Source organism: Microtus oregoni, unplaced genomic scaffold (genome assembly GCF_018167655.1).
Source record: "Microtus oregoni isolate MIOR12 unplaced genomic scaffold, Mior012 000030F_ref0000283, whole genome shotgun sequence".
NCBI classification, from domain to species: Eukaryota; Metazoa; Chordata; class Mammalia; order Rodentia; family Cricetidae; genus Microtus; species Microtus oregoni.
Window position 1 is genome coordinate 23325292 of NW_024543089.1, and position 18774 is coordinate 23344065.

The 18774-nt window shown below is 36.3% G+C and overlaps 1 protein-coding gene across 2 annotated transcripts in view; it reads right to left on the reverse strand.

The window, feature by feature from the left end:
- Nucleotides 1-985: 985 nt before the first annotated feature.
- Vgll3 (vestigial like family member 3) overlaps nucleotides 986-18774 on the reverse strand; it is a 42895-nt gene continuing 25106 nt past the window's right edge. For both annotated transcript variants that reach the window (XM_041678620.1, XM_041678619.1), the window contains exon 4: nucleotides 986-1905. In XM_041678620.1, coding sequence (XP_041534554.1) covers nucleotides 1862-1905 — 44 coding nt within the window. In that variant the 3' untranslated portion in view covers nucleotides 986-1861. The remainder of the gene's footprint in view (nucleotides 1906-18774) is intronic.

Here is an 18774-nt window from a genome sequence, read left to right on the forward strand (position 1 = left end):
TTTTTTAAATCAATGTCCAGACAAAAAGGAACAGAATTTAATGAGGCCACTGTCTGGATATTTAAATTATGTATCAGCAAGTGGAAGCTACTATAAGTCTAGACTCCATGGAGGGTGGGGGAATGTGAAGACCGTGTTAAAGAAAACCAAGGTGAAGAAATGGTGGAGTCTGTAGATATAAGCAATGGTACGGGATTATCATGCAAATACAGAAGGAGGAGAAAGTAATGCATATGAGACAGCCAAGGCAAATGTTAGGAAAGGAGTTGTGAGGACTCTGCTGAACCACTTGTGTGGTTAATGTGTAAAGTATTCACACCCACGATGTACACAATTAAAAACAGAAAGTAGCACATTTCTCAACATACTGTTCTGTGTGGGTTGAAAGAGATGAGAAAATTATCAAATACAAACATCTGTACCACACTCAGTTCCTATATAACCATTGGCTGGGAGCAACTGAAAAGAACAAGAGACTGTGTCTTTGATTTGCCAGTCACCGCTACCTTCATAATCGTAATCTTGGCTTAATCTTCTCTCTAGGTTAATAATCCCAACACTTCACTTTTTTTTATGTGTGGCCCATGTGAGTTTCATTTCTCAAACTTTCAATTTTTAATTCAGTTTCTGCAATTAATTGAAGTATAAAAATAAATTCATTGCCGTTCTGATTTTTCTGCAATTTTTCAAAACTAATTGCACTTAAAAAAAATTAAAATCTTGCAACATGCTTCAATTAAATCATTACATATAGAATACATTACTTGTCAGTTTACAATGGAGAGGAACAGTCAGTGCTTTGTCACGTGCCTTACTCCTTTCCTGAAGCTACTCATTTGAATTCACTACAGGAAATAAATCTCTTCAAAGTATGACTTTCAAAACTGCCATAAATGAATGGTTAGAAATTAGGAAAGATAGTCACTGGTATCCACAGGTATCATGGCTAAATGCATTGTTTTTCCTGTATTCAACAAAGGTGTGCATAAGCTCTTTTCCCAATTATAAAGATTGGATGGACTATAGAGAGATGACATTTTGTTCATTAAGCTAAACTATCTTGTTAGTCAACCTCCAAGAACTCTTTTGGAAGAAATAAAAGTAATAAAATATGCTATAATCTGTGGCCCTTTAAAAGAAACTGCCTTTTCAAACTGCACATATATAATTGCAAACTAAGGGAGCTATAATGGAATGAAATCTTCACTGAGATTCAGTATCAACTCAGTGCTGCACTGGTTTGTCTAAGAGAGCGCCACTGCTGAGAAAGGCTGAAACCCGTGAGGTTCCCTCAGAAGCACAGACACAGAGTATCCCGACACTTTAAAGAGCTGCACTTCAACACATTTTGACCAGTGCTTTTCTGAGAGCAAGTTCTTTAAACAGAACTCAACAATTGTTACAATATTAAAAAAAAAAATTACATCCCTCAAAAATATCTCCTCCATGCTAAATCAAAGTTTCTGTAGTTCTACAACAATAGAAGAGAAAGCTACAAGACGGTTTTCCTGAAGGAATGAGCATTTCTTCTGTTGGCTCATCTTCTGACAAGGTGGCTGGTTCAAACAGAAAAAAAGAGGAAGCAAACAAAAACTAACGCAGGTTCTGGTACAGGCGAGTAAAACGAGACGCTGCAAAGCTGACAAAGGCTCAGATGGAGGAAAACAGACAAAATGCTTCTCTTCAATGTTTAGGACCCACTCTTTTCTCCAGAAACAGTTCAAATCTAAAGACAATGGCCTTATATGTTCTCTTCTCCATCCATTTTTCCTGTGTGCATTGCTGGATAGGAAATCTCAATGGCATCTTTTCTTAGTGGCCCCCGGATTCAGGTTGCAATATCACTTGCTAATACCATGATTCAGTACCAAGCTGATTCTTTGCTCTTGTCCTGATGCTGAAGACCTAAAAATGATGAGAAAGGAAAATAATGAAGAGCAAGCATACACATGAAGCATTCATAAATGTTCCTGACCTGCAATAAACTGAGTAAAGAATGTGAACCCCTGGCAATCATGAGAAATGACTTAAGGACAACCTGTTCTCTAAAAAGGCCTAGGAGTACAATATGTAAAAAGAAGGAGTACTAGAACAATGCTGTTAATGCAATAGAAATTCTTGGCTTCCTTTTATTTTCTTGGATTAGGAGTGCATTATAATTAGAAATTGTACCTTAACTTCAAGAGGAAATGATAATGGAAGAGAAAACAGACATAAACAACTTGAGGAACATTTGAACAATCCTTCAGTTAAAACTTCCAGCAACCAGTGCAAGTAGACTTGTGGACTAATATTTTCAGGTGTTTTAAAATGTATTTCATTCAGAGGGACATCATTAAAGTCACATAGAGCGAGTGGGTAAGTATGACTAAAGCATGGAGTTTAGTAGCATTGCTAAGCTAGTAGGCCCTAGTGTGACTAATACAACCTATAACCTATTTGCTAATTTACTTCTTTCAACATCCTTCCCATCATGAATTCAGAGTGGCTCAGGAAAATCTCAGGGGCACTGCAAGCAAATGAGATTACATTAAGCATAAAACAGATATGTGAAAATGTCAGATTTTGAACAGACAGGTAAAATTGGAAGTTGATGAAAGAGAACATTTAGAAAAATGTGAATCTGTCTTGGGACTACTACAGTCATTTAATTTCTGATACAGTCAATTAGCAGGGGATTTCCCCCCAAACTCACCGGACATCAAGTTTCATTTTGTATGGATTTTTAATTGCTTTTTAAAATATAATTAATAAACACACACACAAATATATTGAATGTATGTATTAAAATATTTTGATGTACATATATGTTGAAACAGTTACTATAGTCAGTTATCATGTCTATCACCTCTTTCAGCTTCCTGTACTTTTATATCTGAGGCAAATAATTTGGAAGAGTGAATACTGACTAAAGCTTCTTAGGTCATTCAGAACAAAATACCAAAATGTGAATGTGGGTAGAAAGAAACGACAATTGTTATATTTGTGCCAGGATCTCTGGCTATTTTCCCGGCCCTTTGTTTAAAGGTGATATCAATTTGGACTGAATATTAGAAACTGAAAAAAAAAACAATGATCCAGGAAAGTTTTACATTTTGATTGCTACTATAAATAATATTACTTGTCCCTCAAACTATCAAAGAATTTTTATCATATAAAGATATCATTTTAAACACTGTCACTGGATGCAGATATTAAGACATCATTCTCAACATAACGTGACAGAATAAATAAAAGAAACACAAGAAGCGCATCAGAATTACAAGGAACGGTCTACACAGAAAAAAGCACTTGAGTATTGACTGAAGGCTACATGGGTTTCAAAAGAATGGTTTACCATTTTCTAAGATTACTGGCATTTCACTTAATGCACAATTTTTACTCCCGTTACAAAGACGAGGAAGAGGATGATACAAGAGAAAGAGGGAGGGAGGAAGAAAAAAAATAAAAAAATCAGGAATGTATCACAACCCTCATTTGATTTATTCATTTTCAAATAACGTTGTGGGTAGAAAAATTTGCAAGCTGACATAGTCTCTGTGGGGTGACTTGTATAATCTAAGCCACCTTTACTGACAATTTGCTGACTACAGAAATATTTTTTTCATTATTAATACTTCTCATCTTCTACATGACATAGTATTTCCAGAGCTGAAGACTGCATCAATCTATAGAATGTCAACACTGCAAGTCATGAATACTGCTGCAATCATTGAGTGGTCTAACTTTTTTTTTCTTTTAAAATAAAGACAATCCCTAGTTTGATGTGCAAAAATATATGACTCCTTCAGATCATGCAAGCATTTTATCATACCCAAGTATGGAATTACTTAAGACGGACTTCAAATTTTCAACCAGAAGAGCAGGAATCATTTTCTCATTATAGATACATCTCTTCCATGTTTGATTCCATGTCTCTATGCCACTCCAGAGTACAGTTTCTTTTTTTTTTAAAATCCATCTGCCAATTCATCTATAAACTCCCAGTTATTAAACAACTATTAGTTCCTGGTGGGTTAGCTTCTTCTTAGTGGGAAGACATAAATCAAATCTTTGTTTTAATTTCCAGGTATCATTTTCTGTAAATTTCAAAATAAGCATAATTTTGCAAAGAAGAGTGACACAAGCCCTACTAATATGCTGCACCATAAATGCAGGACCATTTTCCTAGTAAAGACAGTTACAGTGGTGATTCAGGACACTTAAGAACTAGCCACTTAGTTTTCGGCCAACAAAATGGAGAGAAAATTGTTAGTTATGATCCTTGTGTGGTCTACACACAAATCACAATTTTCCAAAAGCTTGTGAGAAGAGACTCTCCTCTGCTACAAACTTGCTCTTATGTGGACTCCTTTGCTCCTCCAATGCCAATCAAATCTATATGGAATTAGGTCCTGATACATTCTGAGACATTCACTGGTTGTAAGAAATCACCAGATGCCCCTTTCTTTGTGTTAGCAATGCCATTTTGGTTCTATTCTTCAGTCCATACACTATTTTAGTAGAAGGGAAAATAAAAAGTATGAGAACAAGGCCAGCTAACATTCTTAGGAGTTGGGTGTGCCAAGCTTTGGACTAGGAATTTTACATGAGAACATCAATCTTCTCAGTCATGCTTTAACGATATGTATTTTACTCAATGAAAATGCAGTGTTGGGGAATATAATTTTAAGGTGTGCTACTTTTGTTTATGTTGCGTTTGTTTAACTCTGTTAAACCATGTTACTGTGCCTGTCTAAAACACATGATGGTCTAATAAAGAGCTCAACGGTCAATAGTGAGTCAGGAGAGAGGAATAGGCGGTGCTAGCTAGCAGAGAGGATAAATATGAGGAGAAATCTTGGAGAGAGTTCTGGGAACAAGAAAAAAAAGGGGGAAGACTTCAGAGGCCAACTACCCAGCCATCCAGCTACATAGCCAGACATGGAGTAAGAAGGAAAGAAAAGGTATATAGGAATAGAGAAAAAAAAAAACCCAAGGCCTAAGATAAATGGGATAATTTAAGTTAAGAAAAATTGGCAAGAAACAAGCCAAGCTAAGGCCAGGCATTCATGACTAAAAATAAACTTCCATGTGTGATTTATTTGGGAGCTGGGTGGTGCCCCTCCCAAAAGTCAAAAAACTAAAAGAGTAAAGAGTAAAACGTCACAGAACAATGCAGAAACTAGGGGAAGTGATGGCTGTAGCAGGTTTGTAAAGAGGTCTTCTCATGTATCAGGGACTGTATGTAGTCTTAGTGACAGGATCTATGTACACCTCATGTGAATGGTATTGGTTACAAGCAATGGCAGTAGGACACTAGCCATAGTCTACCTAACCCCTAAGTAAACAGCATCTCACAATATCAGAACACAAAAAAGCTAAACAGTTCTTACATACCCCTTTGAACTCTTTAAATCCGCATAGGCCCCAATTCTTCTGAACTGGCATCAAGACTAAGATGAGACTCTTTTAAACAACTACATTAACTTGACATTTGCCCCTAACACATAAGAATTACTTTGTAGTTCGTCATGCTACAGATCATGTTGGTGTAATAGGCTATGTGACATCAACTAATATATTCTTCTGTGTTTATTTGTGGTGTAATTGTTCCAGACCCATCCACTTCCCTGGTGGGAACTTTTCAAAATAGAAAACTTGTGACTTATGGCTTTTTGCTTGTTTATTACAAATCAGAATAAACCTGGAAACAAAAATATTACATTACTGACATCTGAGTTTGATTGTGAGATGTACTTAGGGAAAGAGCCTGAAAGAAACTAAAAACCCAGAAACACATTTTCTCACTTCAGTTCCAACACCAACACCACCTGATCACCACAGAAAAGAAGAAAATATCCATACTCAAGCAAACAAATGGAGTAATTAAGAACTTGAGAAAAAAACGGTCATGGTAGAGCATCGCAGTTTGCTTTTGTTTCAACGTCTGTGAGTCTGGCAGTCTGTCTGTTCAGGATCTTAAAACAAATGCTACAAACTGGGCAGCTGATTGACAGCAGAGGTTCACCAACAGCATTCTAGAGAATCAGATCTAAGACCAAGACACGAGAAGAGTATGTGTCGGATAAAAGCTTCATTTCTGGTTCCTAGAGGTTCCATCTCACTGTATCCTAATGTGGAAGTGTGTGCATGCATGCACGCGCATGCATGTGCGTATTCATGTGTACATGCATGTGTGTGTGTGTGTGTGTTTTCTCAAGTCCTTCAGAAGAAAATGGATCCCATTCCTGAGGACTCAGCATCTGTCACTTACTCTCTCCTCCAAAGGCCCCACCCGATACCAATACTGTAAGAATTACAATTTCAACACAAACTTTGGACAAGAAACCAACATCCAAGTCCCAGCGCTAACTGAATCTTACAAGGAGGTTACTGGGACCAACATCCCCACAACTGGGAAAAATAAATACTACTCTAAGTTTCAAGAGGTGACAGTTTCACAGGTTGGTGTGTGGCAAAGACTACAGATATAAGAAATCAGAACAGCAATTATGTGTGTGTCTCTCTCTGTGTGTCTCTGTGTGTATGAATGTATATATGTAAGCATTAAATGTCTAAAGTCTTCCCCACCCCAACTTCTTTTCAACTCCAAGGTATTTTGTGAAAATATGCTGAAGCTTCCAAAAACTCCCATGAAGAACACAGAAGTTGGCTCAGAGGGGATCCTATTAAATCTACTGGAACTTCTGCACCCTCCAGTGGAAGAAATGGATGAACATCTTGTAGGGATCACAAATGCAAAGATGAGCTTGCTGCCAAGTTTAATAAACAATAGAGAATGCATAAAGGAAAGGGGGAGGGGGAAAGGTTTGAAGTAGGGCAGAAGAGAAACAATGTGGCAACAACAAAGGACAGATTGCAAATGACTAAGTAGATATGTGCATAACTTTCTGGAACTAAGAGCTAAAGCTCATGTAGAGGATGAAGGAATAACTTGAAAATTTTCATCTGTAAACAAACTTAAAGTTGGAGAAATGGCAAGATCCTTAGATAACTAAAGAATAGCTAGGCTATCCAGCACGGAGTGTGGAGGTAGGCACAAGTCTCCAGCCCTAGCAGAGGAACTATAGACAACTGACTGCTGCCGGAAGATGGTTAACTTCCTTTAATGGTGTGTCCTCTGGTGGTTGGTTCTGACACACTGCAGAGGATGACCATACAGCTCAGTGTGACGGTGGAATGAACAGGAGCTGGGATGAATTTTAAAAATGACAACACAAAGTTGGGTGGGTACTAAATGAGGTATGAATCTCGAAGGAGATGGAAGAGGGAAATGAATATGGTCAAAATACAATGCATGAAAATAACAAAGAGTTAAAAAAATACTTAAAAGAATGTCTGGACTAAATAGGGTCTCATTTTCCTACTGTTAGGAAGAAGTCATAATAAAACAAAGTGAAAAGTTTATACTGCTGCAGGTCTGGGTTTTGGGAACTCTCTGACTGCCCGTCATACACACTAGATGGACATAGCCCACTTCTAAGGAAGCATGGACCTTTGAAAATGCCATCAACCACACCTCTTTAAATAAAATGCTTCCATGTTTTTGTCGTCGTTTTTGCTAGAAATCAAAGAAATAACTATACAATGGAAAACATACTATTAAAAAGAGGAGAGAAATTAGATATAAAACCCAAGAATGGGGGTAAAACATATTTATGACCTTAAAATGAAAGAAAGAATTTAAGTATAAACTGTTCATTTCACAGACATTAAGAGTTTACATACAAGTCATTTACATAATAATACTTGCTATTAGATTAACAAGCTGGCAACTTATTCCTGTATTTAAAAATAAAATAAACGGCCAGCTCTGCTATGCTAAAAGTAAATAATACTTATTACAAGCTTAAATACATACAACATTGTGTTGGATGCTGTGCCAAATACCCAACTTTCACCCAATTGACAGAATGACAAATGACCACAGAGACATTCCAGAGACAGTCCTATGCATTTCTATGACTTTATAAAATTAACACTGTAAATGATAATACAACTGCATCTGTTTGCCTGGGGCTGGGGTAATCAGATTAAATATAAGTTAAGACTTTCTAAATAAGATCTATGTGAACATAGCACCTTACTATTAACCTTGAGGAGAGATGGAGAATACAAGCTGGAGCTACCCATCTGGGGAATTGTAATGCGATTTCAGGTGGATAGCAAAACAGAGTAAGTCTCATCCTCGTATTTCTTTTATAGCTTCTAAAACAAATCATGCTCATCTTCAACCATCTCAGAATTCTTATTTTAAAATCATGATCAAAGGGATTTAAGAGTAAAAAGTCTAAGTAATAGTTTCTTCTACCGTCATGTTCAATACACTGAAGGTATATTTAAGATCTGTGAAATAGTCTTTACCAAACACCAGTCTTTAAACTGTGGTGCAGATTACTGCAGCAGCAGCAGCAGCAGCAGCAGCAGCAGCAGCAGCAGCAGCAGCAGCAGCAGCAGCATTATCTTGGGAAACTGCATACATATCTTTACTCTATTCCTTTGGGAGGCCTCATAGTAATTATTCTTCAGTGTCACAATCCTCTGTAGACATACATCACTTGCATACACATTGAGATATACATACAAATGCACATACATATACATAAGCATGACTATGTTTGCTATCTGCATGAATTCTTAAAGAGTGGCAAACTTCTTCAAAACGTATTTGTTTTATTGCTGAAGCCAAATATATAGACAGTAATAGTTGCATATTTAATTGTGGTGCCTACATGTGTTCAAGATGATTATAACACACATTTTTTAAAATATTTAAACTATTATTACAGTAATTATTATAGATCCAAAAAGACTAATTTTATTTGCCTTATTTCACTATTAATGAATATAGACACCGTGTGATTATGACTTTCTCACCCTTTTTTCTTAATCAAATTTTGTGCTTTTCAAAAATTTCAAAGATTTTTGTGCATTAGATATGAGTACTTTTTCTCATGTGTTATATATTTTTATCTATTTGATGATTTAACTTTAAACTTAAATACATAAATGATTGACAATGTTTTAAGCTGTAAAAATGTAAGACTCATTCTTGAACCAGATATAAGTTACATTTATTCCTTATGATATTTCAATAGCATTTATCAACGTACAATTACAATTTTTGAACATGAACAATGAATGATACCTCAGTATGTACATAAAGGACTTAGTGGCAAAAGGAGACTTTTCTACTTATAGAGACATTTTCTGGAAGCACACTTACAAACTGCTTAAACTCCACAGAAACAGTATTGTGGGGAACAATGAGGTGAAAACTGCCCAAACTTGTCAAAATGTCTTTAAGTTCAGATTCAATAGAAGAGTAGAAATGTAAAACCCACCAAACTCGAAGCTGCTCTCAGACAATAATTTACTATGCTATGGTAGGAAGGGCAACACCTGCACACCTGAGGCAAATGCTGTGGATGACAAGCCATTTACTGCCAGGTGTTTCCCATTGCTCCTGTTTTCCCAGGCCCAGACAACGAACCAAAGTAGTCAATCTACCCTCATAGAGCCCTCCTTTCTCCCAAACCACAAGATCTGCTGTAGAGGGGCCTCCAGTCTTTGCCTTTGGCATCTATTCCAGAGTCCACCTGGATGGAAATCTTGCAGAAACTATTGCAAATGTGAGACAATCTCTAAAAAACTGAACTTGTAACAAATGTAAGTTATACAGTGCTCGGTAGTTTCCTTTTTCTAATAACGGACATACACCTGTTCTAAGCTTGACTATCAGTGTGGCTGAGCACCTCCTGCGTGATACGATCTTGGGACTTGAGGCATGATATGGGATACAGACACTGTTAACCACTTCAGGAAACTCATTTCAAAAGCAGATATGAAGGCATCTTAAATGTAGGCATGAAAATTAACAAAAGAAGAAAGAATGAGGTGAAATTTATTCTTCTGCAAATTCTCTCCAAACTACAGATTTTCTCCCAGAACTGAGAAAAGCAAGACCAAAGGGGGAAAAACATTTGGATCACTTACTGTAACAAAAACCACACATTATAATGCTCTCAAGAGATTCTAACTATCCAGACATCTGTTGGATAACACATGCACATGCAGCCAAATGTGCATCTTTAAAGAGATTTCTAGGTTATGCCATGACAGCTTTACGATTCAAAAAATAGATCATCCAACCAGAAAAGGGGCTAATCTGAGGACATTGTTCGAGGTCCCACTCCTCCAAAAGAGAACACTTCTATCTGGGAATATGAATTGCTAAAAGAGTCAAAAATTTTAAATGACTTTAAAACTGCTTAAATACAAGTATATTTTAATATGAATTTTGTTTAAGTCATCAATCTCTCCACTGACAAAAAAAAATGTATTAAAAGAGACTTGGCAATGGAATGCACTGAATGTATCAGTTCCTGTTGGGCCATGAGTGGAGTTTTCTGCTGCTTTGTGACCTGGATGCAAACTTGCTCTCTGGCATTTTCCAGAAGAGTCTATTCAACCCTAGTAAATGTAAATAGGGCTTCAGTAATACTGAAGATGGTAGGTGCCACTTGATACAGCACAAGCAAAGTCAGCATGAAATAAGCTTTAGAATGCATGCCTGTGGTTTCAAAAAAATGAGCTCGAATCTCCCACATATCAGGTTGTTTTCCACAAGAAAAAATATGGCACATTTTGCCTCTCATCAGCCCTTTGCAAGACTTTTTTTCAGCATGTCATCTTTTCACCAAGGAATTCAGAACATATTGGCCACAGACAACTGTTTGTGAAACTTTATATTGTTTATAAATAGAACAAGAAGAGGAAAGTACGGCAGCCTGAAAGAGAGTAAAGATAGCTGTAAATTCCTCAGGCCACAGAGAATTCTTTTCCAAAATCTTTGTAGCCTACTTGAAAGCTGATGAAAATTGCCAAAGAATGAATTCTGAAACACATTTCTTCATCTGAGCTATTCCTTTAGATGTTTTCCAATGTGAGCTTTTCAAACAGCAGACCAATAGTGAAAGGATTATTGACTGATACCCAAAATCCCTGACCCATGAAACACATTTCAGGGCATGCTTATTTTCCACTGAAACTCATGCAAGAATTATCTGGTTTTTTTTTTTTGTTTTGTTTTTTGCTTGTTTGTTTGCTTTGTTTTGAGTTTTTGATACATTTGGTTGTTTGCTTGCTTGGTTGGTTTGGTTTGGTTTTTGGCTTTGTTTTTTTTTTTTACCTACATAGCTTCCTTTTGGTGAAGGAATAATTTCTCCTTAGAAACCATAATGATTTGAAATTTTTCCTAACACCAAGCCACAGCTAGGTAAAACAACAGCTTACAAAAAAAGAGTTTCCAAACATACAGAATTAGATATGCTAATTTCATTATTGATTAGTACCTGTTGCTTGCCTGTCAAAATATTACATTGTAGTCTATAGATGTGTACAATTATTTAAGCAAGCAAATTTTTATAATAAAAAGGTCAAAAGATGATGGTACTAATTTTGCTTGTAGCTTTGAGAAGCTATGTTTCAGAAGCAAGAGATGCTATGTAATTTATATAGCAATCCTTAAGGGGAATGAGTTTTGAAATTCAATTACAAAATTAATGTTAAGATGGAAAATGGATCAATGAGCATGAATTTAACATTTTCAAAGAACACTGTTTATATGTATATACATACACACACATACATATGTATATATAATGTATAAATATTTAAGTTGGCTTTTATGAGGTTGGAGTAGTCTAGGAATGTCTCTCTCACACTGGAGAAGTTGAGAACCCAGCAGTTGCTCAGTCTATGAGACTGGGTATCTCAACACTTCCAATCTGACAGAACACAGTTAACCAGTGAGATTGTTTTGACTCTAATTCATAGCCCAACTTTCTTGCTATAGATACAATTTTTGAGAACTATGAATGAATAGAATATCTTTGCTGTGCATAAGCCCATAGCGATGAGACCAATGTGTTTATTCCTTCACATTCTATATGTAGAGTAAGAATCCTAAAAGAAGAAAGGTATATATTAAAAATCTCTCAAAATGTACATGTTGATAACCTCCCAAATTCTTATGTTTTGTTTCTCTTTTCTTTGTTCCACCATTTTCATTTTCTGCCCAACTAATATGAAAAAAAAATCACTGATTCCTAAATTCTATTCTTGAGGAATTTGACTAACAACATCACAGCTAATTTTCTGGAGTATAAACAGATTTAGTTAGATAGTCACAATGTCATAGAAGTATTCCAAACTTGCATCAGTTTCACAAGACAATTCACACATTCAGTGTGAGTTTTTCAGTTTGAAGTGTTCCATCTTTATTGTGTCTTTATTACATGAAAGAGTTCACTTCATATCACAGTCACCATCTGGAAACACAACCATGTTCCCTGAGTCACTGAGTTCCATAATCAGGTTAGGTCAGAAAAAGGAAGCAGTAAAATAAAACTATCTAATACTCGAAATTGTGAGTAATATTACTTCCACTGAAAAATCATACAGTCTTAGGGTTGGCTTCTACATCAAAATTTGCTTTACTCAAATCGCTATGCTGAGATTGAATATTCAGAAATTGCTTCTGTATTTTTGATACAAATATTGAAGACAATTTTATAATTTCTTATGAATCATTTATAAAAAGTACCATAACTGTAATAAAGGCGTCAATAAATCTCTCATCACTCAGAATCCAGAGATTAATATGTATTTTGCAGGATGAGGTGGAATGGAGTAAGTGTTTTGAATGAAGCATCTACAATATTTGTCTCTTTGGTGCTTCCTATGCTCGAGGGTGAAGATATCACAGAGCCTCTGTTTGTCCATTGCGTTATAGGGTTGTTACTACTCATGTAGTTCTTTGATAACTCCTCTCCAAACTTGTGATACTCCTCTTTTATGTAAAGTTTTAATTTGAAGCATTGCAATTTCAACATATATTCAAGTGTCTTAGATGAGTAATGCTTGGTTATCTTTAATCCTTTCTGTAAATGTGAACATATTTTAAGAAGTTACTAGATATAACTAGTCAATTTATAACTGAATTACAGTTACTATTTTGCTGTAGCTCGGATTAACTAGTAAGTCACTTGGGAAACAGTTATCCAGTCTTTGTAGCTTAGGTCAGCTGGCACATGACTACCAGTTGCCAACAAGCAAGCATAGGTTTCAGGATGTATCTAGAGATGCCAAATGTACAGAATGGATGAGGAAAGAATACAACCCGATTTCCCAATTTTTTCAGTAGACAGAAGTTTCCTCATTTGTTTTTATAAACTATTTTCATCCTCCTTTTCTGTTCTCTGTCTTTTATAAAAACAGTGATATGCTAGGATTCATTTCACTGCAAGGCAACCTTGTAGTACTAACTACAGTAATCCTAGTCAGGGACACAGTTTAGCCTATTTAAAGGGAAAACTATACACTAAGTAGAAATTTAGAGAAGGCTTAGAGAATCAGTACGTCCCTAGGTATTGAACTTTTTTTACACACACTCAATACACAATGTCTTACTGAGTTCTTCCTCTAGTTCCAGAATGTTACAATGTAGGGCAACAATAATTCCAACCTGAATTACATTAAAAGACATGTTGTCATTTGTGGACAAGATCCACTTTCATAAAATATACAGATTATATAAAATTCATCTTAAATCAGAATTTTGTCATCAAATTTCATAAACATTTTAGAAAACTAATGTGACCGTGTTTGTATGTTTTATCAGCTTTAGTGCCAATGAAGAGAAATAAATAGATAAATGAAGACATTTGTCTACTATTTTCCAGTGGTACTCAATACCTATCCATATGAAAATTTATGTTCTCAAAGAAACTATTTCCAGGTTTTCTTTTCTCTTACTTCTTTCTTTCTTTTTCTTTTCTTTTCTTTTCTTTTCTTTTTTAAACTAATGTGTCTTTGAGATGGGCTCCTTTTGTGCCCTGGACGACCTGAATAGATGAAGCTAGTTTCAAACTCACAGATATCCATGAGCATGGCCTCCTGAGTGTTGGGATTAGAGACATGCATCTGATGGGTGTATTTCTATGTGTATACATGCATAATTGCGTATGAGTTTGTACATCTGGATGCAGTGCCCACAGAGACCATAAGAGAGCAGAAGAGAATGCATGCCACATTTGGAGGTAAACAGTCTTGGAGGAGTTGGTCCAGTACTTCCACCATGTTGGTTATGGGGGTCAGAATCCGATTATCAGACTCAGGCAAGTGGCCCCATCCTACTGGCCTCAAGAAAGCTTCCTTCAGAAATAATCCAGTTTATGACTTAAGATCTTGATGGCATAAATGGAGTGTTCTGCGTTTGTTGGAAACTTTACAGCCTTCATTTCACAAGTAATCTGTGCCTCTAATATCTAGAATAATTTTGTTTATCTGGCAAAAAAAACCCTTCTGCCTTAAAACACACAATATTGATTTAAAATCTGAAGATATCTTGATTTCTGAGAGATGAATCAAATTTTATCTCATTATAGTTTGGGGAAGGCTCATCTAAAGATTCACTAAATCCAAATACTTAGCATTAATTTATATCAATTTATATCTAATGGTCTTTAGATATATTTTAAGAATTCAGAATAATATGTTTACATTACTTTTCATACATACCAGATTTTATAAACATATGCTGTAGGACAGAATGTTGTCTTATTTTACTTGGAATTTTAATTTTAGATCACCTTCACAACACACACACACACACACACACATTTATACAAGGTATTATGACATTCATCACAGAAAAAACAAAATCATAACAAACTTTTAGCAGAAATAACATGAGGTCTTGTAACAGAAATAAATCTGTAGATCTACAGATGAAGACAAACTGAAGCCAGGAACAGCTTGTGTTTAGAGAGAAGCTAAATCACAAAGCAAAACTCCTTTTAGCTGTGGTAAGTTCAAATGTAGAGAAAGACGTGAAAGCTACAAACTTGTGATATTGAGAGAACCACACTTAAAGTTTTTATGTGCTTCCATATTTGCAGAGCTTAAAAATAATTTACTATAGGAGTTGGCTTTGTATTTCAGTGAAGATGCCTCATTAGCTAAGCTTTACATAAAAATTTATCATAGAATGACTAGGGATTTCAAGATCATACATCTTACAATAATTATGAAAGCTGGACATTATAATGCCAGTATTTCACTAAAAGGTGAGAATCATTGTGACCAGTAGAAGGTAAGCAGATTAGTGTTGCCCAGAGTCATCCCATGTACATCTGATAATAAATACAAACCAAGCTGCTGTGCACTTCCACGTTTAACTTCCCTTTACATAGAGAAACCCAGTGCAATACTCTGAGGTTGCTTGAAGTTCATCCTCCTATCCTCTCTTCATCTTATCTTTCTTCGTATTATCTTCAGTCTCCCTACTATTCCTAGCCTATCTTCACATCTTCTTAATGTAAATTGATCATTATTCATGCAAATTGAAAAAGGTGACGTTTTATATGAGAAAAAAGTTAAGTTAAGTGAAAATTTCAAAGTACATTCTGAGAAAAATATGCTTAAAACACCGTGTGGTCCAAAAAGAAAAAAGAAAGGAAGAAAGAAAGAAAGAGAGAAAGAAAGAAAAAGAAAATAAGAAAGAAAGAAAGGGTGTGAAACTATCTATCTACAAACAAATCTTAAATAAATAAAAGCTTTAATGTTGACATTAATAGTGATCACTAAGAGAATTACAAAATATTCTCTGTCAAAAGTTCATTTGACCATAGATCTTCCTTTCAGACAAACCTACAATTTGGAAGTACTGTTCCACAGCACTTGAAGAACCCAGGTTTTAAATTGCCAATAAAAAGGGAAAAGACTAATGTAAGATTCATGATAACAGTCTCTGTGTAAAGGTGGGGATTTTTCTATGGAGGGCAGATACAGGTGACTTGTGATTATATCAGCACATACTATGTAAAACCTGTTTAGCAGAGAGAACAGTGGGCCGAGGGTAAGCCAAGTGTAACAGCAGCGCAAACATTAAGGATTTGCACAACTCTAGTATTAAGAACTTTAAATTGTATATTCTTTCAGAAAATATGGCCACCTCATTTCATTCTTATGGAAAATTTTCACCTACCAATCTCAGCCTCTATTATGGTATGCTATGGTCAGTTTAAAAGCTAAAACATAGCTTGAAACAAAAATTATTTCAAATATAGTAAATTATTTTTAAGCTCTGCAAACACGGAAGCACATAAAAACTTTAAGCGTGGTTCTCTCAATATCACAAGTATACTGAAAATATTTTAAAATATATTTATACAAATATTTGTACGTGGTAGCTCACAGCAGTATTAATCATATCAAATCAAATATAATAGCACATAAATGTCCACCAACTAATGAATGGGCTAGTAAAAACATAGTACTGTCATGCAGTAAAATAAGATCAACTCCTGAAAAAATGGAATTCTATGCTCACATAACATAAATGGCACTTGAAAAACATCAGGTTAAGTGAAAGAAGGCACATATTTTCTGTGGGATGGTCCTCATGTACACTGTGATTATACATAGTCCTCATTGGTTAATAAAGAAGGTGCTTTGGCGTATAACAATGCAGAATAAAGCTAAGCAGGAAAGCCAAACTGAATACAGGGCGAAAGAAGGGCAGAGTCAGAAGAGATGCAATTAGCCAATGGGGAAGCAACAGGCCAGACCACAGGCAAATCCATGAGCCTCATGGTAATATGTAGATTAATAAAAATGGTCCAATTCGAGTTATAAGAGCTAGTTAGTAATAAGCCTAAGCTATAGGTCAAACAGATTGTAATTAATATTAAGCCTCTGAGTAATTATTTAGAAGCGGCTGCAAAACAGGGTGGGACAGAGAAACCTCCATTTATACATATTGTAGAATTCCTTTTCTCTTTGGTGAACAGAAAGGGTCAATCTGTAGAGGCATCAAGTAAATGAACAGCTACCAAGAATGGAGAATAGTAGGACATAGACAGTAAACTCTATCAAGCAATTAGTTTCTTACTGAGGTGATTGAATGTTCTAGAATTAGATATTAAGGATTATTACACAAGATGGTGAATAACTGACAACCTCTGAATCATATACATTAAAATGGATGGTAGGTTATTCCAAATTATCATTAAGTAATAACTTTTAAAGTTAAATAAATCAAATTTGGTTTTCCATCAACAGAAATGATGAGTGCTAGCACCCTTGTGATTGCTTTGTAATTGTTTTGATCTGTCTCACCCTCAAAGAAATGCTATGTATTCTAAAGATGAGAAAGCTCAGGAACCTTGTCCAATGCCCATCTTGTTTTACTTTTGTAGACCAAAATGAGTTAGAAAAGTTGGCAACCTGTCTCCAAATTCAGGCTACCCAACTAACTTACAAAGGAAGTACCCTTTAAAAAGTTGGAGCTACCCAAATTTCCAGAAAATTCTGAGAGATGACATCCTCCCTTAGATTTTCTCTAAGGTTGACTGAGTGCCACTAAAGGAGAGCCAAGTAGTAGTAAAAAGGGTAGAAGACCCAAAATAGCATAAAATGTTATTACTGGTCCTTAAAAGTAAAAATGGTATCAACCCTTCAATTATGCAATATACAATGCTTTAAAATTCCTTTGTTACCTTGGGTTCACCTTCTTACTTAGCTTCTTTAGGTTCACCTATTGTAGACTCCGTGGCCCTAATTTATGGCTAGAAACCAATTATGAGCGAGTACATCCCAAGTTCATCTTTTTGGGTATCCTCTTGGCTAAGGGAAGTAGACCCAATCACCGGGGAGAAAATTAGGATCTTGGGGGTGGGGTGGGATGGGGGTAAGGGGAGATGGGGAGAGAAAAGGTAGAAGGGAAGGAGGGGGGATTTAGGGAATCAGGAGAATTGGGATAAAGGAAAGGTGGATAGGGGAGCACGGAACCACAATTCTTAGTTAAGGGAACCACTTTAGGGTGAGCAAGAGATTTGACCCTAGAGGTGCTCCCAAGTGCCCAACATGAGGTTCCCAGTTAGTTCCTTGGGTAGCTGAGGATTGGGAACCTGAAATGACCCTATCCGAGAGCAATACTGACGAATATCTTGCATATCATCATAGAACCTTCATCTGGTGATGGATGGAGACAGAGACCCACACTGGAGCACTGGACTGAGCTCCCAAGGTCCCAATGAGGAGCAGAAGGAGGGAGAACATGAGCAATGAAGTCGGGACCACGAGGCGTGCACCCACCCACTGAGACAGTGGAGCTGATCTACTGGGAGCTCACCAAGGCCAGCTGGACTGTGACCGAAAAAGCATGGGATAAAACCGGACTCTCTGAACATGGCGAACAATGAGGGCTAATGAGACGCCAAGGACAATGGCACGGGGTTTTGATCCTACTTAATGTGCTGGCTTTGTGGAAGCCTAGCCAGTTTGGATGTTCACCTTCCTAGATATGGACGGAGGGGGGAGGACCTAGGACTTACCACAGGGCAGGGAACCTGGACTGCTCTGTGGACTGGAGAGGGAGGGGGAGAGGAGTGGGGGGAGGGGTAGAAGGGTGGGAGGAGGGGGAGAAGGGTGGGAGGAGGGGGAGGGAAATGGGAGGCTGGGAGGAGGTGGAAACTTGTTTTTTGTTTATGTTTTTTTTTCTTCTTTTCTTAATAAAAAAAATTATTAAAAAAATAAAAAAAAAAATTCCTTTGTTACTAAATATTATACCAAATTCAATCCTCCTCCTTAGAGTCCCTTAATTTCTCTGCATTCTGCAAAATAAAATTGCAGCTATAATTATCATTTCACTGACAATGGATGGATGTTTATGTTCTCTTCAGATTAATGTATTGAAATCCAAAC